At 44.1% G+C, this 23603-nt stretch overlaps 1 protein-coding gene across 1 annotated transcript in view; it reads right to left on the reverse strand.

Moving 5' to 3' along the window:
- Positions 1-22429, reverse strand: part of LOC117365514 (solute carrier family 2, facilitated glucose transporter member 11-like) — a 49632-nt gene extending 27203 nt beyond the window's left edge. Inside the window, exons 1-5 of the mRNA XM_033955995.1 lie at positions 22418-22429; positions 21512-21610; positions 11877-12037; positions 9686-9810; positions 260-389 (exon numbers count right to left, since the gene is read on the reverse strand). Of these exons, the coding sequence (XP_033811886.1) occupies positions 260-389; positions 9686-9810; positions 11877-12037; positions 21512-21610; positions 22418-22429 (527 nt within the window). The remainder of the gene's footprint in view (positions 1-259; positions 390-9685; positions 9811-11876; positions 12038-21511; positions 21611-22417) is intronic.
- Positions 22430-23603: the final 1174 nt, after the last annotated feature.

A 23603-nucleotide genomic window follows, 5' to 3' on the forward strand; every position in this document is an offset into this window, starting at 1 on the left:
TAGATCTCATGCATATTCATTGGGGAAATCCTGAAAACCCGACTGGATTGCAGCCCTCAAGGAAGGACTTTGAGACCCCTGAGTCATAATTGAATTCTGCAATCAGATATTGTTACTTTTGTATCATTTCCAACTTAGGAGTATACTGTATCTTTAGTTAGGTTAAAAATAATTTTACTGCTCCTATTACAACAAAAACAATTTTCAATAAAGATACTAACATTGAAAAAAAAAAAATAGATTTGATGTGGTGAAATACCTGAGACCTAAGATTTGACCAGTGAGTTTCCCAACTGTGCCGAAGATCGCAGCAGTGGTATTTGTGAGTCCACGCAGTCTCTTTGGGGCAATTTCTGCAAGGTACTGCAGATGTATGCTCAAACCAAGACCTTATACAAGAAAGAAGAGGAAGCACTGAATAGCAGATAAGGGACAGTTCATGACTTTCCTAAAGGCCATACCATGAAACTACTGTAGAATGCTCTAAATTTCTATCTAGTGAAATGGAGATTGGCATGAACATAGAACAATAGCCCCGCAAAGGCTCTCTAATGTGCAACTAGGTTAAAAAGTAAATGATGGACAAGTCATATTTTCCACTTTGTGATGTCATAAGATTATCCCCAGGGAGGATAAATGTGCAAAAGCTTGCCTAATGTATGCAGCCAATATGCTCATAAGTTACATCAATTTTAAGAAAAGAAAGTACAGTAAAACCTTGGATTGCAAGTAACTTGGTTTGCAAGTGTTTTGAAAGACAAGCAAAACATTTTATTAAATTTTAACTTGATATACAAGCAATGTCTTGCAATACAAGTACATACAGTATACACACATCACAACTGAGCCAATGGTTCTTCTCTCTCTGACACTGCAGGAGTGTAGTGACCAGTGTTCCCGCTAAGCTGCGCTGGCGTGCGCTGGCGCACAAACTATTACATCGCAGCGCACAAGTTTCACGTCACAGCGCACACTCGAGCGGAGGTGAGAGGAAGCGGCGGCGGTCTGCCCTGATCGCCTAAGATGCAGCAGCGGCGGCATCCCCGTAATTTACGGGGATCATGAAAGGAGCCGCCGCTGCTGCATCTTAGGCGATCAGGGCAGACCGCCGCCGCTTCCTCTCACCTCCGCTCGAGTGTGCGCTGTGACGTGAAACTTGTGCGCTGCGATGTAATAGTTTGTGCGCCAGCGCAGCTTAGCGGGAACACTGGTAGTGACTGTTCTAAATGAGCGAGATCTTGCAATACAGGTACGTATTTTGTATTAAAGTTTTGGGGTTGTGGAACGAATCGTCTGAGTTTCCATTATTTCCTATGGGGAAATTCGCTTTGATATACGAGTGCTTTGGATTACAAGCATGCATCTGAAATGAATTATGCTCGCAAACCAAGGTTTTACTGTATATTCATATTTTCTTTTTCAAAATTATCTCACTGAAACCTCTGCACAAAGCTGCACCTTACTACTTAATAAAGACAAACTTTTCAGAATCCAAAAGCACGCATGGAGGTGCAGACCATGTCTTAGTTCTGATATGAGAATGCCTCTACTCACTGCAGGTTAAAGAATGTGTGATTTGGCCTGTTTAAAGTCCAGGCAATTTTAAAACAAGCCATTTTCTTAGTGATTTGCTGTACCACTTTACATAGCAAAATAAGGCAGTTTACGGAATAAAATCACACGAAGGCCAGAACAAAGGAACTACAACAGTTGGTAGAACGAGGCAGAATAGATAAAGGAGGTTAAAGAATGCACAAAAATCTGGACATCTTGCGAGGCGTTCTACCCGCTCTGTGCCCAAGACTAAAGGGGGCATGTTGGAGACTTGTGTTCTATGCAGGCTTTGAACTGGTTTAGACTTGGAAGTCTTGCACTAATAATCCAACCTTTCCTAAGATATCCTGAACGGAAGTTAGATGTTATGAGATAGACCTGTTTTAAAAGCGCCTAAGTGCCATAAAGGTACCCAAACTGATTAGATGACCACTGGAGGGATTAAGTAATTACCCCCCTACACACACACACACACACATACTCCCACAGTGGTCAGTGATCTTCTTCCATCCCCACAAAACCTGAATGAAACAGTGCATTGAATGCAATACTCCAGGTGAGGCAATATAGAGGCATTATAAGAGTCTTGTTAACCATCCCTTTTTAAATAATTCTTAGCATCTTGTTTGCTTTTTTGGCCACTGCCACACATTGGGCAGAAGCTTTCATCGTATTGTCTACAATGACACCAAGATCTTTTTCTTGGATACTAACTCCCAAGGTGGACCCTAGCATCTGGTAACTCTGATTTGGGTTATTCTTCCCAATGTGCATCTCTTTGCATTTGTCCACATTAAATTTCATCTGCCATTTGGATGCCCAGTCTTCCAATTTCCTAAGATCTGCCTGCAATTTTTCACAATCCATATACGTTTTAACAACTTTGAACAGTTTAGTGTCATCTGCAAATTTAATCACCTCACTCATCATTCCAATTTCCAGATCATTTATAAATAAGTTAAATAGCACCAGTCCTAGTACAGATCCCTGTGGCACTCCACTGTTTACTCTCCTCCATTGAGAAAAATGACCATTTAACCCTACCCTCTGTTTTCTATCCAATAATCAATTCCTAATCCACAACTGAACTTTGCCGCCTATTCCATGACTCTTTAATTTTATCAGGAGCCTCTCATGAAGATCTTTGTCAACAGCTTTCTGAAAATCATAATACACTACATCAACTGGCTCACCTTTATCCATATGTTTAGTCACACCTTCAAAGAAGTGAAGCAAATTGGTGAGGCAAGATCTCCCTCAGCTGAACCCATGCTAACTCTGTCTCATTAAATCATGTTTGTCAACGTGTTCCATAATTTTATCTTTTATAATTGGTTCTATCATTTTGCCCAGCACTGAAGTCAGGCTTACCGGTCTGTAATTTCCCAGATCATCCCTGGAAACCTTTTAAAAAATCAGTGTAACATTGGCTACCCTCCAATCTTCAGGTACTACAGATGATTTTAGTCACATGTTACAGATCATGAACAGCATGCCAGCAATTTCATGTTTGAGTTCTTTTATTAACCTGAGATGTGTACCATCTGGTCCGGGTGATTTATCACTTTTTAACTTGTCAATTTGGCTTAGTACATCTTCCAGATTCACCGAGATTTCTTTCAGTTCCTCCACATCATCACCCTTGAAAACTACTATGCTGTTTTAGTGACCTGCTTGCTCTGTAGTCTCAGGTTCAGGTCACTGAAACAACCTGAGTGGAGAAAAATGGATGCAGGGGTGCTTCTCCCTGTCAAGAATTATGAAACTCCAAGTTTTTATTAATAATAGTAATTTTTATTTTACTCTTTTCATTGTGAAGTATATAATAATAATAATAATGCTTCCACATTTTGGGGAAATACGAATTAATAAGCTAGAATACTTGTTAACAATAGAATAATATAAGAATAGACATAGAAAAAATTGCTTCTTACAGCTAAAATGATATCAAATCAATACAGGTCTGACCAATTAAAGCAACGTGTTTAACAGTGTCCAACTTGTTCAAAGAAGAATTTTCTTTCTGCCTGACCCTTAAATAGTTTATTTCTCTTAGCCTGGCACTATTCACCGAGTATTTTCTCAAAGTATTAGTAATTACTCAGTCTTCAGCACATTCCATTCCATGAGGTACCAAATAGCCTTTACTATTTCTGGGAGATTTCAGACCTATTGATAGACTACAGTACTATGTAGCACTATTTCATAACTTAGGGGAGGGTACCCTTCTTTAGCAGGGAACATAGGCCCAGCAAATCTATATCTCCTTACTGCAATCATAAGATTGGGACACACATGTTTTAAAAAAAAACAAAAAACAAACAATTGCAAACCACAGTAACCTTAAACATCACCTTGCAATGTTTTTCAACATAATACATCAACTCTTGCAATTATTAGCAGAGAATGTGGTGACTGCATTTAGCATAGCAGCCAGTAACATCAATTAGGCTGATAATGTCTTACCACATATATCCATATGTCTTGTTGAAATGCACTTGGTAAAGTCCACAGAATATAGGAAGCATTGGCCTCATAATGTCCTTTTCAGTCATTGGCATGTTGCCAGCTACTGGTGAGCTGGACTGGCCACAGCTGGAAACAATCTGGCTAGTCTCTTAATTAGATTATTTGAATAGCTGTAGCAGCTACTACAAGACCACCAGTATTTGGTCCAGGATCAGATTATGTCCCTGCAACTCCTTCAGCACTTGCTGCAGGAGCTGCATATGGGGATTGGGGAGGCCCTGTAGGGGGCACTGGCACATCTGCAGAGCCTTGTGGCTGGGTAGATGGGCCCTGAGGCACCGCCGCCTCCTCTTCCTCCCCCTCCTGGATGGCATGTCTTCCCAGGGATCCTCTTCCACCTCTGGAGTGGCACCTTCCAGACCCCCTGGTCCACCTCCACCTCCTGGGGTACCTCCTCTACCTCCTGATTCTCCTGGGCCACATCCTGCTGCTGCTAGGCCACTTCATTCTCTTCCCAGCCCTCCAGACCCTCAGCCTTCTGGCCCTCTTCCTCTGCCTGATGACATTGGTAAAGACATAGAGTTAGGGTGACCACATCATATATGGGTCACATAGTAGTGCTGCTGAGGGTCAGGAGGCAGGGAATGGCACAGGTATGTGTTTTTTTTTAATAGCACCAGGGAGTCAGGTCTGAGGGGTGGCACCAATGAGATGACATAGCACAGAACCCTGAAGGGTGACCTGGCAGTGTGTGACAGAGGGTGGGTTGGTCCAGCGATGATGCATGGATGGGACCATTGTGTGTAGACAGGGATGTGGGAGCAGGTGTGTTGGAAATCATATATATTCCAATGCAGACTGAAGCCCATCAGGGGAGCATTGCCCGAACTGTGAAGGCCCCCCTCAAAGATGACATAGTTGTGGTTTGAGGGTAGGGGATGTGACCTTTGGGTACCAGTCTGTGTGTGAGAGTCATGCTAACAGTTGGCAATGTAGGCCCTTACTGATAAAGAATCTTTGGGGGTGCAAGGAGAGGGGAGGAACACATATGGATATAGGTGGTGTTTTGTGTGGTAGGGGGAGGAAGAGAGAGAATGGTTTTAGTGGAGGCCCTGTGCTGTGAATAGGTTTTGGGCTGCTCGGTCTTGCAAGAGAGCACCCTAACCTGTGGAGCTGACTGTAGTGTATGCAATGAGTGTGGTTTGGGGTATGTGAGGGGTTATCAGTTTGAGGGGCCAGGGCTATAGTGAGGGCCCACTGACATTGTACTGTCCTTCATCCCTTTCCCTTCTGTTAGCTGATTGTGTGGCATGGTGGTTTGGGTTAAGGTGTTGCAGTGCCAAAGTTTGGGGGTTCAATACCCACTGTTGGTGTGTGTGGTGACTGTGTTTATTTTTTTCCCCCAACTGCAGCAATGAACATTATATGAATGTGTGGGAAAATGTATCTTTTGGAACTGATGGGTACTGGTGGATATATACCTTTCCCCCCTTCCTTGATCCTTCCTATGTCATCTTATTGAGGTCCTGGGGGTTGCAGTTAGGGTTACCAGACGTCTGGATTTAAAACATCCTGATGTGTTCACTTTTTAGAGGACTGTCTAGTTGTCCAGACATCTTTCTAAATTTGAAGAGTTTGTCAAGGTTTTCCTCACCTACTTCCTCCACTGAATATTTAATCTTCAGGCCAGCTGGCAGCAACAGCAAGGTGAGCCTGCTGCCATCAGCCTGCTTTGGAAGCCTTCATTCTGCAGTTGTTCCGCCTACTTGGGAACAGGATTTTGTTGTAGAATGAAGGCTTCTGGGGCAGACTGACAGCAGCAGGCTAACCTTGCCGCTGCTGACAGCTGACTCAAAGAGCCTGTGCCATTGGATCCTGCTGGGGAGGAAAGAAAGAAGCACCCCTGGGAGGCTGGAAAAAAGGAAACAGAAACATCCATGGGGGAGTGGGGTTGGAAGGGAGAGAGAAAGAAGCACCCACATGGGAGGGGTGTTGGAGGGAGAGAGAAGCACTAAAATGGTACAGAGAATATGAAGGGGGACTAAGAGGTGAAAGTTGGGGGTGGGCAGGGGCAATAATGGTGGGAGGTAGGGCTGGGGCAGGGCTAGTGGTGGGGTGAGGACGGGGCAGGGCTGGTGAGGTGGGTAGGGGCATGGTCGTGTGTCCTCTGTTTTCACTTCACAAATATGGTAACCCTAGTTGCAAGTGCAGAAAAGAGGTAGGCACATCACATCTAGGACATGATGGGGACCAGAGAGGTTGTAGGGTTACTGTATAAGGGGTGCTTACTTCAAGCTCTGAGGTGCCATCTCAGATGCCGGATAAGGCACCCGCCTATACTGGCGACTCAGGAACTCCAGACCCCTGTGGATCCCAAAGTGCCTGAAAGACACAAATTGATGAAGAATGGGGTAAGGTGAGGGGTCTTCTTGGCTTCACATACATGATTGTTACTTATGACTTGCTGGGCAATACTCCACACATGGCCTTGGACAAATAGCGCCAGGCTGCTTTTAGGGAAGGTTGGAGGGGGCTAGTGGGGGCTGACATGATTGGGGCCTCTCATATTAGGAGGCCATAGGTGTTATGTGGCCCCCTGACAGCTCCTGAGGCCCTATGGAGCTCTGGCTGCCTGTGTCTAGCGCTTAGATAGTGGAGGCCATTAGCAGACACTCACCTGTGGAGGATGGTCTGGACAAATAGCCAGGCCCTCAGGAAGACATTGCGGGGGGGGGGGGGGGGGAAGGGGAGCTGCGGTCGTTGTACTTAAAGAGGTGCCTATTATAATGGAGGCACAGCTCCACAAGAGCCTCCATCTTCCATGGGGAGTAATTTGGCCCCCACCTTTCCCCCATCACAACCTCTTTCACTCACACAGTCACTCACTCACACACACACTCACTCTCTTGCTCACACACTCTGGGGGTCTCTCTCTCTATATCACATCCTATCTCACCCTCTGTCTCTCACAATCTCTCTAGCTGTCACATACATACTAGCACTCTCTCAGTCTCTCTTTCTCTCACAATCTCTCTAGCTGTCACTCTCACACTCTCTCTGTCTCTTTCTCACACACTAGCACTCTCTCAGTTTCTGTCTTTTTTTCACTATCTAACCACTTCTCCTCTCTCCAACACATCTCCTCATTACACCCACAAAGAATCGTCATTCCATGTGTAGAGCTATATATAGATGTGTAGGATGTTGACAATGTCCTATTACTGCTGCGGTAACGTTTTGACATCATCAGGAACATTTTAAAGGAGCTTCTGCTTTGGACAGCTTATGAGCCATATATGGAAACTTATGGGATAACTTAGACATTCTAGGGATGGTATAATCCAGTGGTTTCCAACCTTGTCCTGGAGGACCACCAGGCCAATCGGGTTTTCAGGCTAGCCCTAATGAATATGCATGGAGCAGATTTGCATGCCTGTCACATAAGAACATAAGAACTGCCTTATCCGGATCAGACCTTCGGTCCATCAAGTCCGGCGATCCGCACACGCGGAGGCCCTGCCAGGTGTACACCTGGCTTAATTTATAGTCCCTATGCAAAAAGCAAGCTGAATATCTTCAAATTTCTAACCACTCAAGATGATATTCACACAAACGTGCTATCAGAAATAAAGTGCTCAACTTATACCAATAATGAAAACGGTATAGACCTCAGTGTTTCCCAAGATAAATCTTGTGAAACAATCTATGTCAGTATTAATACTAACATAGGAAATACATCCTTGGTCTAGTCATTTACCGTTCCTTCTTATTTCCAGATTTTTAATAATATAGTTTTCAAAATTTTATAGAAAAGTGAGCACTTATCTTATTTTCTTCTATAAGTGCTCACTTTTCTATAAAATTTTGAAAACTATATTATTAAAAATCTGGAAATAAGAAGGAACGGTAAATGACTAGACCAAGGATGTATTTCCTATGTTAGTATTAATACTGACATAGATTGTTTCACAAGATTTATCTTGGGAAACACTGAGGTCTATACCGTTTTCATTATTGGTATAAGTTGAGCACTTTATTTCTGATAGCACGTTTGTGTTAATTTATAGTCCACCATATCCTTATATGCCTCTCTTAAGGAGATATGCATCTAATTTGCTCTTGAAGCCTAGGACGGTCGATTCCGTCATAATCTCCTCTGGGAGGGCATTCCAGGTGTCAACCACTCTCTATATAGCTCTACACATGGAATGACGATTCTTTGTGGGTGTAATGAGGAGATGTGTTGGAGAGAGGAGAAGTGGTTAGATAGTGAAAAAAAAGACAGAAACAGAGAGAGAGAGAGAGACTGAGAGAGTGCTAGTGTGTGAGAGAGAGACAGAGAGTGTGTGAGAGTGACAGCTAGAGAGATTGTGAGAGACAGAGGGTGAGATAGGATGTGATATAGCGAGAGAGACCCCCAGAGTGTGTGAGCAGAGAGTGTGTGTGGAGTGCATATTCATTAGGGCTAGCCTGAAAATCCGACTGCAAGTTCAATTCAATTCAATTCCATTCATATCCTCAAATTTTCAAAATGATTTAGGTCTCCTTTTACTAAGCTGCGCTAGCGGTTTTAGTGCAAGCTTAGGCGCGCTGCAATGCTGTGCGCGCTAGACACTAATGCCTCCACTGAGCTGGTGTTAGTTTTTCCGCATAGTGCAGGGGGCAGCGTGCGCTAATCTGTAGCGCACACTAAAAACGCTACCGCAACTTAGTAAAAGGAGCCCTTTCATTTTCATATGCTGAAAAATATGTACATGGGGCATACAATGTAACTAGTAGGTAGCAGATTTAAAAGAAACCGGAGAAAATATTTCTTCACTTATTGGGTAATTAAACTCTGGACTTCATTGGCAGAGACTGTATTGAAAACGGTTAGCTTAGCAGGGTTTAAAAAAGGTTTGGATAATTTCCCCCAAAAAGAAGTCCATAAGCCATTATTAAGATAGCTTGGGGAAATCCATTGCTTATTCTTGAGATAAGCAGCATAAAATCTGGTTTTCTCCTTGGGATCTTGCCAGGTACTTGTGACCTCAGTATTATACGAGTTTTCAGTTTTGTTTTCCATACTTTATTTATAACCTTTTACAATTATCATCAAGCATTACAATATTGAAAAAGATCGGTCCTGGCAGAGACAAAACACATTTTCAATACCATTGAACATTCTACCTACAAGCTAAGTAGTTTGACTTTTCTGACACCATTTTGAAACATTTACTGTGTCTGCTGTAGGTAGGAAGGGGGTCAAGAGCCGGTGAAGATCTTTTCCCTTTCTAGTGCAGTAATTGACATTATTATGCACGGGGTTCTGAGGCTCTCCCCTTATTCAGATGTGATGTGCATGAAACTTTCAATGAAATTGTGGTGTAAGTAAATCATTGCTTGAATATAAGTGAGAAAGTTATAGGAGTTGGATTTGATTTTCTTTCTCATTCCTGTATAGAAGATTTTTTCAAGTCACTTAATCTCCCATTGCTCCAGGTACATTGGATAGAGTGTGAGCCCACTAAGACAGATAGGAAAAAATGCTTGAGTACCTGAATGTAAACCACTTAGGCTATAAGTGGTATATAAATGCTAAAATAAATAAATAGCAATACTGATGGAATATGAAGCATGCAGCAGAGTTCTGAACAGATTGAAGGAGAAAGAGATAGGATACCTGCACTGAAACCAAAAAGGAGACGGCCAAACAAAATCATCTCAAAGGAGCCAGCCATTGTGCAGAAGCCCATGAGCAATGACCCTCCTAGCACCACTATGTTATTCCACATTTGACATTTCATCCTGTAAGAACAATAGAGAGACCTTTAATAGTAAAATTTATTCATGAAGCTGCACCCCCTTTTCCCTCTTCTGTCCTCTTACTAATAAAGCTATACGGTGGCATAGTAAGGGGGGCAGGGGGATGGACTACCCCAGGTGCTGCCTTGGTGGGGGCCCCCATACCACGCTCATGCCCCATCCCCACCCCCGGTACCTCTTTAACTCTTTGCCAGCATGAACAACTTCTCTGGCCTGCTGCTCGCGCTGGCCTAGCTACCCTCTGAAATCACTTCTGGGTCTCAGGGCCAGGAAGTGACATCAGAAGGAAAGCCAACGCTGGTGCAAGCAGCAGGCCGGAGAAGCTGTTCACACTGGTGAAGATTTAAAGAGATAAAGGGGGAAGGGAGATGTGAGTGTGGCATTAAGGGTAGAGAAGGAGCGGGGAGGAAGTGAAAGGGGGCAGAGAGGTGAGTGCAGAGGTGCCATTGCCCTGGGCACTTCCTATATTCACTAAGCCACTGATGCTATAGAAATGATAAGTAGTGATAGTAGTACTAATAAACTTGTAAATTATGATCAAAATAGAAACATGGCTTCGAGGTACATGCATTACTTAATATCCCTGAAAATAAAGGCAGCTTTTACTTTTTACCCTTGCTGGTAGCCTTTTGATTTTCGATACCCCAGTTCTTGAGTCTTCTTGTGCATACCTTCATGGGGACCTCTCTCCTTTTTGTTTGCTTCTATATGCGCTCAAAATGGCATCAAGAATGCATCTGCATGAAACTCAAAGAGAACACACACCGCCCGATATTCAGCAGTTCTTAACTGGCCAGGAACAGCTCCTGGACGGTTAATAGCTTGCTAAACGCTAATATTCAGAATAAAGATGGCTGCTGAATATTAGTGCTTAGTGGCTAGCCTAGGGCTACCAAATGTCTGGGGAAACCTGGACATGTCCTCTTTTTAGAGGGCTGTCCAGGTGCCCAGAGGGATTTCAGAAACCCGACAGTTTGTCCAGGTTTTGGAAGGTCCTGAGCTCGGGGCCACGTCTGGAGGGCCTCTGCGCATGCGTCGACATTGATGTAATGATGTCACACACCTACACACTGCGCATGATGTCATCATGTTTACGTCCACCCATGCGCAGAGGCTCTCTGGACATGGTCTAGAGCTCAGTGAAGGAGACGCGAGGTTTGTGTGGGGGCAGGGCTAAGGGCAGAAAGGGGTGGGGCTGGTGATGCAATGGGGTGGGGCCACATGTCCTTTTTTTTAGTGTAAAGCAATTTTTTATTGAAGCATAAAGAACACTGTAAAAATACAATCATGTGAAAAGAGTAACAACAAATCTTCCCCCTCCCCCCACCCCAAACCCTACTCCCCCCCAACCCACCCCCAACCAACACCATCCAAGCGGGAGAAAGAAGAAGCACGAAATGCCAGCCCAGAACCAGCAGCAACCCAACCCCGTGCTACTAGGGAGGCTCAAGCAGCAAAGGCCACAACATTATGCAAACAGAGCTCTGTACTCTGATGAGCCCTGAGAGGAACCCTAGCCCTCCTACCTCCACTCCCATGAAAACACGGAAAAACAAAAATTAAAGAAATAAAACGAAAAATAAAATAATAAATAAAGAAATTGAAAAGAACAACCATGGCCGGGGAGGGGCAGTCCTTTTTTTTAAAAGAGGAAATTTGGTAAGCCTAGGCTAGCCCAGTCACTGGCCACATCACACAACATAGCCAGCGACAATATGCATTGGTTGACCATCTAAGTTTAGCAGCCAGATATACCCACATAAATAGCAGATCTATCCTTGGCTGCTGTAACATAGGTGGCTAGCCGATGAATATCGACTTAACTGGCTAGATTTCTAGCAGCAAAGAAACCCCCCAGGAAACTCAATGCCAGTCGCCAGAAATGGCCCAGCATTGGATTTCCGGATTCTCTGCCGACTACAGGAGACAGCCGGGCTGCCTTCTGCAGTCTGAATACCGCAGAGACCACCACTCCTGCTGCCTCCATCCGCAGAGATCCTCCACCAAAGCCACATGTATTAGCAGCACTGATAGCTTGATATACATACTTGCCATATTTTCCAGTTAGGTATTCCATCATTAGAGATCCCAAGAAACCCCCCACACTGAACATAGACACGACTGAAGACCATAACACCTTGAGGGTTTTCTCATTCACAGTAGAGTTGTATCGATTCTGCCAGGTCTCATTGATGAAACTTTTAATGTACTAGACAAGAAACAACAGGGAAAATGATGTTCAAGTGCTGTCAGCACATAGATTTCCACAGGGTAGGGGAGAGCCTAGAGGGAAGGGGGTTACTAAAAGATCTACACTTTCAGTATGGGAATAACTTCACTTCCTCATTGGTATGAGTTTATATGAGAGTGAAGCAATGAATTTCAAACGGAAAATTAGATATTAAATAGAGATGTGCCAATATTCAAATTAAGTTATAAATTCTCTGGCGGCCAGTGAACATACAACTCCATTATGTGGATTATCAGACACGTGGAGGGGCATAATTGAAAGGAACATCTAAGTCCGTTTTCGTCTAAGTTGCAAGTTGTCCAAAGTAAAAAACAGCCTAGGACATGTTTTCGAAAAATACTTCAAGATTTTTTTTCATTTCGAAAATCATCTAAGTATACGTCCTGCCGATATGATCGTCCAAGTCGCTAAATCGTCCATCTTTATACTACATTTTCGTCCAACTTTTTGTCCAAGTCAAAAACGCCTAGAACAAGCCCTGTTGGACATGGAAGGGGTCTGCCAAGTGATGGACTGAACACCCAAATAAGGCACCTAAATAGTGAGGTACCTTACAGGGCACTGCTGTGAACTTCACAAAAAGGGTGTCATGTCTTCATCTCACTACAGCTCCCTTATAGGTCACGGTGAACCCCCCAAACCACCTCCAGAATCCCCTAAACCCACTTATTTACCACCCCAATAGCCCTTATGGCTGCAGGAGCCACTTATATGCCAGTACAAAAGGGTTTTGGGGGTGTATAAGGAAGTGCACATGTTTCAATATCAATGCAGTGATTACAGGGGCTTATGAGAATGGATCTACCTTTCTATGGGTCCCTAACCCACCCCAAGACGGTTTAAGATGCACGACTAGACTTTCCTATGCCAGGCTGCCTGGTGATAATGTTCTGGAGGCACAATTTTCAAGTTGTGATTAATATTTTTATTGGGGGAGGTCGGTGATCACTGGGATAGTGTGTGGGGGTCTGTATTATGTGTTTGCAGTGCTTATCTGGTCACTTTAGGTGGGTTTTTGTGACTATTCCATGTTTTAAATGGTCTAAGTCAGTGGTTCCCAACCCTGTCCTGGAGGACCACCAGGCCAATCGGGTTTTCAGGCTAGCCCTAATGAATATGCATGGAGCAGATTTGCATGCCTGTCACTTCCATTATATGCAAATCTCTCTCATGCATATTTATTAAGGCTAGCTTGAAAATCCGATTGGCCTAGTGGTCCTCCAGGACAGGGTTGGGAACCACTAGTCTAAGTCACATAGTCCAAGTTCCATCGATCCTGTACTGTATAACTTTCGGTTATTCATGCAGGACGACTAAGTCTAAGCCTGCCCATGTCCCGCCCAAATCCCGCCCTCGACACTCCTCCTGACATGCCCCGTTTAGCTATGGTTGTTCAGTGGCACTATGAGGCTGGCTGTACGCGGCAACATGCAGGGACTCCGGGAGATATTTCTCTACCGGGCCGAGTGCAGGCGGGGGGAATTAGCTGAGCCAGGGCATCCTGGAGGCTCCGTGCCACTGTAGCTTGTGGATCCCCCGCTGCTGCATTCCGATGAGGATGGCTGCTGGAGGAAGATTCTCGGGCTGCGGAGGCTGGCTGTAAGCAGCAACATGCAGGAACTCCTGGAGAGATCTCTCGGTCTGGTGAGACTCCTATCGGCTTCCTGCAGGGGGTGGCGGCTAGCGACAGCATGCAGGACCTCCGGGAGAGATTTCTCGACCGGGCAAGTTGCAGTCGGGGGAGTTGACTGAACCAGGATGTCCTGGAGGCTCCTCACCGGATTCGTCTGTGGATCCCCCGCTGCTACGCTCCGATGAGGATGGCTGCTGGAGGAAGATTCTCGGGCCTCACTTCTCTTCATGAAGTCTCTCAGTGCCCTCTTTCTTAGCTTGCGTGCACGTGGTGACGTGCGCACAATGCAAGCCACACGGAAACCTCGAGCGCCGGATCCAATCAGTGGGCACACAATTCATGAGGATCCAGTGTTTTCATCCTCCTCCTGCATCCCAGTTGTTTCTTTAGATGATTCAGGCATCTTCAAGGTGATGAGTAGAAAAGTTGTAATGGAGAGCTGTAGAAAATCCGACCGATGGGAACGGGCGGAAACTAAAGACTGGGGATTAGGGGGAAGCAGGGGGAAATGGGTAGGGCTCGGGCATGTCCAGTGGGGCCCGGGCACTGCACGTGCTCAGAGAAAAAAAAAAAAAATCTCTCTGAGCTATTGGAGAGCTTATCCGCAAATTGGGAGCTGTTGGGACAACACCCATATGTGGCTGACTCATCCTGCTTGTCCTAGGAGAACTTTCGGTTATTCATGCAGGACGACTAAGTCTAAGCCTGCCCACGTCCCACCCAAATCCCGCCCTCAACACTCCTCCTGACATGCCCCATTTAGCTATGGTTGTTCAGTGGCACTATGAAGGTCTAGGTCGTTTATAAATACGTCCAAAACCTGGTTTGATTATCAGCACATGGACGTTTTTGACTGATGATCATCCAAGTGCCTACTTAGGCCGTTTTTTGGACGTTTTTCTCTTTCGATTATGAGCCCCTATTTGTTTGGTATGGGGCTGAAAATTGCACTAACTGACCCTTCTACTAGCCAGGAAGTGACGGCAGAGAGAAAGCCAATGCCGGCACAAGCAGCGGGCTGGAGAAGCTGCCCGCGCTGACAAAGATTTAAAGAGGTATGGGGGAAGGGAAAACACTAGTGTGGGGCAGGCGAGTGTGGAGCATGCATGGATGCCCTCCCGACTGAAATGAGCAGGCTGAGGGGAACAGGGCTAGGGTCAAGGCTGGGGCATGGCATTGGCATAATGGGGTGGGGGTGGATAGAACTGGGCGGGCAGGTCTATGGGTTCAGATTTTACATCTGTAAAATTTGGTGGTAAACCTATGTATACTTCCTTTTTGTGGTTACACATTCAAAGTGGTTTACATATATACAGGTACATATTTTATACCCAGAGCAATGGAGGATTGAGTGACTTGCCCAGGATCACAAGGAGTAGTGCTGGGATTTGATCCTACAACCTCAGGGTGTTGAGGCAGGGGCTCAACCATTATGCCATTCTTCTCTTCAAGAATGACTCCCTTTAATCCGTCATGTAAAGCCTGGGGTAAAACACTTTTTACACATCTGTGTCTGCCTCTGAGCTGGTGCAAAACCCAGTTGGAAATTTTATCCCATACACATGTATTCTCTTTGTAAAATGGGGAATACGTGTGTGGATTTTAGTCCACAGCCCTGGACTGGATGGTTTTCTTTCGTCACGACGATTATCTGAGTTCGATTTAACTCCAACTAAGGCATCATCCTTATCTTACATCCACCTTTGTCTCTCATTTATGAACACAGATTCCTCCGGACTCCTGAGGAAGATGTTTTAATCGAAACACGGACCGTGTTGGGCCCCTACTCACTATAAGCATATGTGGATTATTTACATATGTACACCATTACATTGTGTTCTATTATATCAGTGTTCCGCAAACTTTGTCGAGCCGCAGCACACTAAACCTTGAGGGTCCTCGAGGCACAAAGAAGTGCATGGATGTCATCATGATGATGTCACGCGCATGAGTGACATCATCACTTCGATGTCTGCACATGCACGAAGGCCCTCCAGATGGACCCTGAGCCACCAGTGGAGGGTTCTAGCAGGGAAAAGGGCTAGAGAAAGGGAGATGCCCCAGCGCTGGCTGATTGCCTACAGGACGTGTCTCTCGCAAGAGAGGCACATCCTGTAGGCCAGTGTTCTTCAACCACCGGTCCATGGACCACAGGGCCAGCACGTGCATCAGGCCTAAAACAGTGTTCTTCAACCGCCGGTCCACGGTGCAATTGATGTGGCGTTATCTTCGAGCCAGTTCCCTCTTCCTAACTGATTCAGTGCACAAAGCCAAGGGCAGTGACTCCTACGGGCATCCTGCTCCTGAACCGGAAGCCTTCTCTCTGACATTGCAATGTCAGAGGCAAGGCTTCAGATGAGGCACGGGACGTGCAAGGTGCAATTAGTACTATCATGGGGGTGGGGTCTGGGGTGGAGATTGGGTAGAGATGGGCAGGGTCTGGCCCACGACTTAGCCCAGTGTTCTTCAACCGCAGGTCCACGGACCTATGCCGGTCAACAAAATAATTCTTTTATTTCTGCCGGTCCATAGGTGTAAAAAGGTTGAAAAACACTGCTGTAGGCAGTCAGCTGACGCCGGTGCCTCTCTTCCTCCTCAGTGTGTCATGGCACAGCTGAAATCTCAAGAGGCACACTGGTCTGCCGTGGCACACAGTTTGCGATTCACTGTATTAATTGAATAAAAGCCTGTTTCATGTACATCTTTTCCGCAGTCTCCCTCCCCCCCCCTTTTTGTGCTGTTGGTTTTCTTTTGATTGCAAGCTATACTGAACCATGCCCCCTCAAAATCTCTGCATGATGTGGATCTTCATGTGTACATAGCAGCGTTCTGAAATCAGTATCATACATATGTATGTATGCACGTATTTATTTAAAAATGATACTACTAAAGAATTGGCTAACGCACTTAATCCCTTGGATAAAAAGTCTGACTTAAAGAAAAAATTGGAAAGAAATAAGAAAAAAACTTCTATGAATAATGGACATCAGTATGAGCCCTTGGTGGATAAACGGGAACTTATGGCTCATAGGTGACCAGCACCAGACCGCAGTCTAAATGAGAACTGCCTCATACATCAAATAGTCCATTGTGAAATAAACGTGAATAAAATCACACTCCCAAAGAAAGAAAAAGACAAAGGTGACAAAGGCACAATAAATATATATACTCCCCAAAACATTTAGACAAGAGGGGGAGTGTGTGGCGCAGTGGTTAAAGCTACAGCCTCAGCACCCTGGGGTTGTGGGTTCAAACCCATGCTGCTCCTTGTGACCCTGGGCAAGTCACTTAATCCCCCCAGGTACATTAGGTAGATTGTGAGCCCGCCAGGACAGACAGGGAAAAATGCTTGAGTACCTGAATAAATTCATGTAAACTGTTCTGAACTCCCCTGTGAGAACGGTATAGAAAAATTAAATAAATTAAATTAAAATGAAATGTTGATGGAGCGATGTTGTTGCTTTTTGTGATGAATTGTATGATTATTGTGCTGGGATTCCATATACAAAATGTTTTTTGTATTGCACAGTTGACAGTCCTGTTTGCGTTGTTCGTCTCTGTATTGGTTAATAAACATGATTTAAAGATAAAAAAAATATTTAGAACCTGCATTATCTGCAATCCTAAGTGGTAACAGTAAAAACATGCAAAATTTAGGAAATAAAAACACCAAATAACAGTCATAAGAAAATAAAATATACAAAAAATCTCAAGAAAGATGCAGGCTTTATTTAAAAGTACAATTTAATAATCCACATAAAATATATCTAGGACCCAAAATGTTGAGAGTTATGGACTAATCATGGTCCATGTTTCGACAATGCTGTCTTCCTCAGGGGTTCCTAAAGATCCAGATATAAAAGCTTGTGGATTAATAACTAAAAGCAAAACTGAGTCGTGACTCTGCGCAGGTGAGGATTCCTCAAGAGCTGAATATTGACCACCAGGTTTCTAATCTTTGGTGATCGTGGGATGAGGTAATGGCAACTTGAATGTGCTACCACTATACAAACCAAGGGGTTTTTCATCGACTGACCAAACAATATACATGATAGAGTTTTGTACCATGTTGCATATTGATTTTATTATGTACCTCTATCCCGCTCAGGATTGTAGATAACGTGAGTCATAAATCTTTTTTGAATATACAGTATAAAGTAAATAGATCTTTGGGTTATACTTGTCAATGTTTGCAAGCTGTTAAAAGGAAAACATTGCAACCTTCAGCTTCACTGCAGGAGAGGGAGGTGCTTTCTATCAGGGACAAGGTGTAATTATAATCTGTTCCCTATAAAGCAGTGGTCTCAAACTTGCAGCACGGGGGCTTCATGCGGCCCTCCAGGTACTATTTTGAGGTCCTCAGTATGTTTATCATAAGCACAAAAATAAAATAAAACAGTTCTTGATCATATATCTCTTTAGCTATAAATTACAATATTATTATTAAGACTTAGCCAAAAGGAAAGATTTATAAACTATAAAGAGTTTTTTTTACCTCATGCAAAATTGTCATTTCTTTAATAAGACATTAGCTATTTTTTCTGAGGCCCTCCAAGTACCTACAAATCCAAAAAGTGGCCCTGCAAACGGTTTGAGCTTGAGACCACTGCTATAAAGGAAACTATAAATTTATGTTGGTTGTTTGTACTGAATTGCTATCAGGGACTGCACCCTATTCCTGAGAAGCTCCCATGAAAAATTGTTGGACTGTTGCATCTGGTTTTCTTTTTTTTCTTTCCAGTTCAATCTTTATTCAACTTTTAGCATCTTATAAAACGGTTCAAAATTACAAATAATCAGTAACAGTTTGGCTACTCGCAGTAATTACATCATGAAGAAAAGAGAGGAAAAAACACACAACCCTTCACAATATACAGGATCTTATCAACCATTCCCTCCCTTACCCAAGCCCCTCTCCCTACCCCCCCCCCTCCCATTTTGTCTGGCAGGCCAACCATATTCACACATATTGCTTAACAAAGCCCTCAAAAGAGCCCCACCCATCTACAAAAGAAGCCATATTCCCAGATGTTTCTGCCAAATAAGATTCGTAGTAAAGACGTGCTGTTTCCCACCAAAAATGAAAATTCAGGAGTGACGCTTTTCCAATTTGTAGTGCCATTCCATTCAATATTAGAAACAGTTTATCTTTGTTAACTGTTAATAGGGTTAGAGAAGCAATACATGTTCCACATATTTATTTATTTAGATTTCTATCTTGTCCTCCCAACAGCTCAGAACGGGTTACAAAAGAGGAAACCGGTGACAGAGTTCAAAAAAGCGTGGGATGAACACAGAAGATCTAGAATCAGAAAATAATAGTAAATATTGAAGAACTAAGACCAGTACTGGGCGGACTTGCACGGTCTATGTCTGTATATGGCCGTTTGGTGGAGGATGGGCTGGGTAGGGCTTCGATGGCTGGGAGGGTGTAGATCAGGGGTGCCCACACTTTTTGGGCTTGCGAGCTACTTTTTAAATGACCAAGTCAAAATGATCTACCAACAATAAAATTTTAAAAAAACACAAAGCACACTGTATGCATAGAAAATGTTAATCATCATTCCTATTCCAGGGTTTTTCAAAGAGGTCAAAGCAGATGACTCTATGCACTATCACCTCAGTAACAACCATACAAAAATAGACAAATATACCCCCTCCCTTTTTACTAAACCACGATAGCAGTTTTTAGCGCAGGGAGCTGCGCTGAATGCCCAGCGCTGCTCTCGACACTCATAGGCTCCCTGCGCTAAAAACCTCTATTGCGGTTTAGTAAAAGGGGACCTTAGTGTAAAATATAGACAGCAGATATAAATTCAGACACATTTTGATCACTAAATTTAAAATAAAATCATTTTCCCTACCTTGTCTGGTGTCATGAGTCTCTGGTTGCACTTTCTTCTTCTGACTGTGCATACAATCTTTCTTCCCTTCTTTTAGCCTGTATGCTTCTTCTCCTCCAGACCTCATTCCTTCCCCCCAACTTTTCCTTCTTCTTCCCTGCCCTTTCTTTCTCTCTGCCTCCCTTTCATTTTTTTCTGTTTCTCTTCTTTCCTTCTGTCTCCCTGCCTGCCCTTTTTCTTTCTTTCTCCCTGCCCTCCCCCAAGCCACTGCCACTGCCATTACTATCGGGGACCAGGACCCAAACGCCACCAATAACAGGCCCCAAGCTCTCCCTGCTTCGGCCAACCAGCATTCCTCTCCCCGACGTCAATTCTGCCGTCGGGAAGAGGAAGGCTGATCAGCCCAAGATCGTGATCAACCTATTGGGGGAAATGCTGCCGGGTCCTGCCTTCGCGGAAACAGAAAGTAGGCAGGACCCGACAGGAACAAGAACAAATGCTTCACTAACCTGTCTCCCGCATTAGCCCGTAGCGAACGCTTGCTTCAGGGCTCTCAACATGTGCGTGCAGGCTTCCCTTCTCCCCCCCCTCCCCGGACATAACTTCCGGTTTCGGAGGGAAGAGAAGAGAAGCCTGTACGCACACGTTAGAGCCCGGAGCATAAGTTCGCTAGGGGCTGAAATCTCCAAGCCGGGTTTTTTTTTTTGGGGGGGGGGGGTTTAATGTTCAGCAGCGGCAGATGACAGCTGGGCGGACCGCCCAGCTAAAAGGCCCTAGGGAGAACACTGGAGAGGAAGGCTGATCGGCCCGTAGATCAGGACGGCAACACGAGTGCGATCGACTCGAGTTGCCTTCCTGAGCTACTGGTCGATCGCGATCGACGCGTTGGGCACCCCTGGTGTAGATGGATTGAAGTGAGCTTTCATGGTAGTTGGAACCTAAGTAGTTGGAACCTAAGAACAGTACCGGGCAGAGCTTTAGATTCTTGCCCAGAAATAGCTAAGGAGAAGAAGAAATAAAACCCCCAACAACAAACTTTTAGATTGAATCAGGTTGGGCAGACCAGATGGACCATTTGGGTCTTTATCTGCCGTCATCTACTATGTTACTCAGAGAATAGTTAAGCTCTGGAATGCGTTGCCAGAGGATGTGGTAAGAGCGGATAGCGTAGCTGGTTTTAAGAAAGGTTTGGACAAGTTCCTGGAGGAAAAGTCCATAGTCTGTTATTGAGAAAGACATGGGGAAAGCCACTGCATGCCCTGTATTGGTAACATAGAATATTGCTACACCTTGGATTTTGGCCAGGTACTAGTGACCTGGATTGGCCACCATGAGAACGGGCTACTGGGCTTGATGGACCATTGGTCTGACCCAGTAAGGCTATTTTTATGTTCTTAATCTGGCAGCTCTCCCTCTGTCTCAAGTCCTCCCTCCCCAACCCCCCCCCTAATACCTGTACAGGATCCCCAAAGAGGCCAGGAGGCCTGAGAGAACCTCATATGGAGGCATTTCTTGTGATTATAGTGAGAACTATCATATTGATGTACACTCTAACATTATTTCCCATAACCATGTATCTCTCTGTTATCATAGCCCCAGTGTGTACTTCTATCAATACCTGTGTGTCACATGTCCTACCTGTTCCTACTTACTGCCTTCTCAATTCCCATCACCCTCCTGACTCTGCCCCCACCCCCACCCCCGTTGTTATGCCCTTGTACACCACAACAGCTAATAATAAAGGGGACTAAAATCCAGGATCCCAATCTGGCACTTCTCGTTCTCTCCGCCTGCGGGAGGGGGGGGGAGGGGGGAGAGAGAGAAGACAGAGGGAAATATACTGGACCAGGAGTTTGGTGCCCTGGGACAGTGCCTCAACTGGTCCAAAGGTTGAGCTGGCCTTGAATATCATTATGACTTAACAGCTTTTCTGTGTACCAGAAGCATTCTGCTTACCAGGGAGGGGGCATTAATCACTGCAATATGGAAGCCATGATGGAAGCTTCCTCCAATGCCCAGCACAAAGATCAGTAGTATCAGCAGCCGGTACTGCACCTACAAAGAAAAGACAACCTTAGGCCAGTCTTAAGCACATTAAGCTCGTCCTTCCTCTCAGCAAAATAGTTCTACAACTAAGCTAAGCATCCTGCTTATACAGTCCTTTGCTGATCTGATATAATAATAATAACAGTTTATATACCGCAGGACCGTGAAGTTCTATGCGGTTTACAAAGATTAGAAATGTTACAGATTGAATGGAATAAACCAAGTACAGACTTAGTGATTGATAGTTCTAGCGAGGACTAAGATTGTATAGGTTGGTTTCCTAAGTATTTCAGGAACAGATGTGTTGATATAATGATCCTCCATGAAACAAATTGATCCTAGGCAACATTATTTATTAATGTTATGTTTTATAGTTCACTAGCTGACCACCCGGCGTTGCCTGGATATTTATTTATCCCAATTTATCAATAATTTGTACATGTCACCCCTTCCCAACCTCACAGTATTTTTCCTCAGATAGTAAGTGATATGTATACCAAGTTTGGTTGAAATCTGTCCATGCGTTTCAGAGTTATGCTGGAACATACACACACACACACAGATACATCCGATTTTAAATATATAGACAGATTAATCCAAAAGCATAATTTTCCAAAGAAGACTGCAATCAACATACAAAACTGAATGACATGCAGCCCAAATGATTCTCGAGGCTCCCTCTTACCTCGACTTCAGAAAAACACTCAAAACTTCAACAAACAAGCCCCATAACGCCCCCTTTCCGGAATTACCAGGCCACACGTTCGACCCTTTCCCCCCCTTTATTGATCGCTGTCTTCCTGCTCTCCTACCCACCTCCTTCTTCATCAGCCAAGTTCGGCTAAAGTTGTTGTAAATCCAATAAACTGTGGTAATTCGGCCCGTTCGGCCCTTCCTCCCCCCCTCTATTGACCGCTTTCCTCCTTCTCTCCTTCCCACTTCCGCTTCCTCAGCCATGTTCGGCTGAAGGTGTTGTAAATCCAATACATTGTTTGTAAATCGGCATGTCAATGCGGATCTTAATGTAATTGTTGTGAACCGACTAGAACTCGATGGGCATGGCGGTATATAAGAATAAAATTATTATTATTATTATAAGACCTTTAAAAGCAGAATGAAAGAGCAGAAAAACTAATCAAGGGTTTTCACTTAGGGAAAACTGTTCTCCTTCTTTAAAGACCAATCCAAGAGAATGGTGGAAGTGGGGCCTTTTTCTTTAGAGAATACCGCTTATATAATAATAATAATTTTATTTCTTATATACCGCTATACCATAAGTTCAAAGCGGTTTACAACAAGTTACATACAATGAGAGTAAGAGATATATACAACAAGAAGTAAGAGATGTTTACAACAAGATACATACAATGAGTGTATGAGATGTAAGGGGAACAGAAAAAGCATTTTTTGGGATACAAATTGCAAATGGAAGAGAATCAAGATGGTTTGAATCAAAAGGAAGCATCTTGTTAGAGATTGGGGTGCAGGGGAAAACAATGAACTATTGACCAAAAATCTGGAATATCTAAAATGCTTATACTGTTAAAGGCAGGACAATCTGGGAGGTATATCTTCTTCTTAGCTGGAGAACTACATGTCCCAGAAGACAGTGATGCTTTTCAGCTCAGCTGAGATGAGCAGGCGTGGCTGTGGGGAAGAAGCAGTATGGCTGCATCGTCCACAGCTGAAAATAATTAACAGTGGTGCATGCTGCTAGGGATAAGAGGATAAAACGTGACCTGTTGAGTGAAAAGGTGCCAACAGAGGGGTATATGTAACTTATTTTTACCACATGACAGAGGGAAATCAACTGCATAATCCTGCAAAGTTTCATCCTCAGGTATGGACTAATTACATTAAAAAAACAAACCAAGAAACATATACCAACGAAAAAGTAATTAACCCTAGAAATCACATATTCCACCTTGGGTATCTGCACTTTATAGGCTGTAGAACATGAAAACTCCAAAATTATGAAAAATAAATTGTGTGGTACACAAAA

This window comes from Geotrypetes seraphini, chromosome 8 (assembly GCF_902459505.1).
Source record: "Geotrypetes seraphini chromosome 8, aGeoSer1.1, whole genome shotgun sequence".
NCBI classification, from domain to species: domain Eukaryota; kingdom Metazoa; phylum Chordata; class Amphibia; order Gymnophiona; family Dermophiidae; genus Geotrypetes; species Geotrypetes seraphini.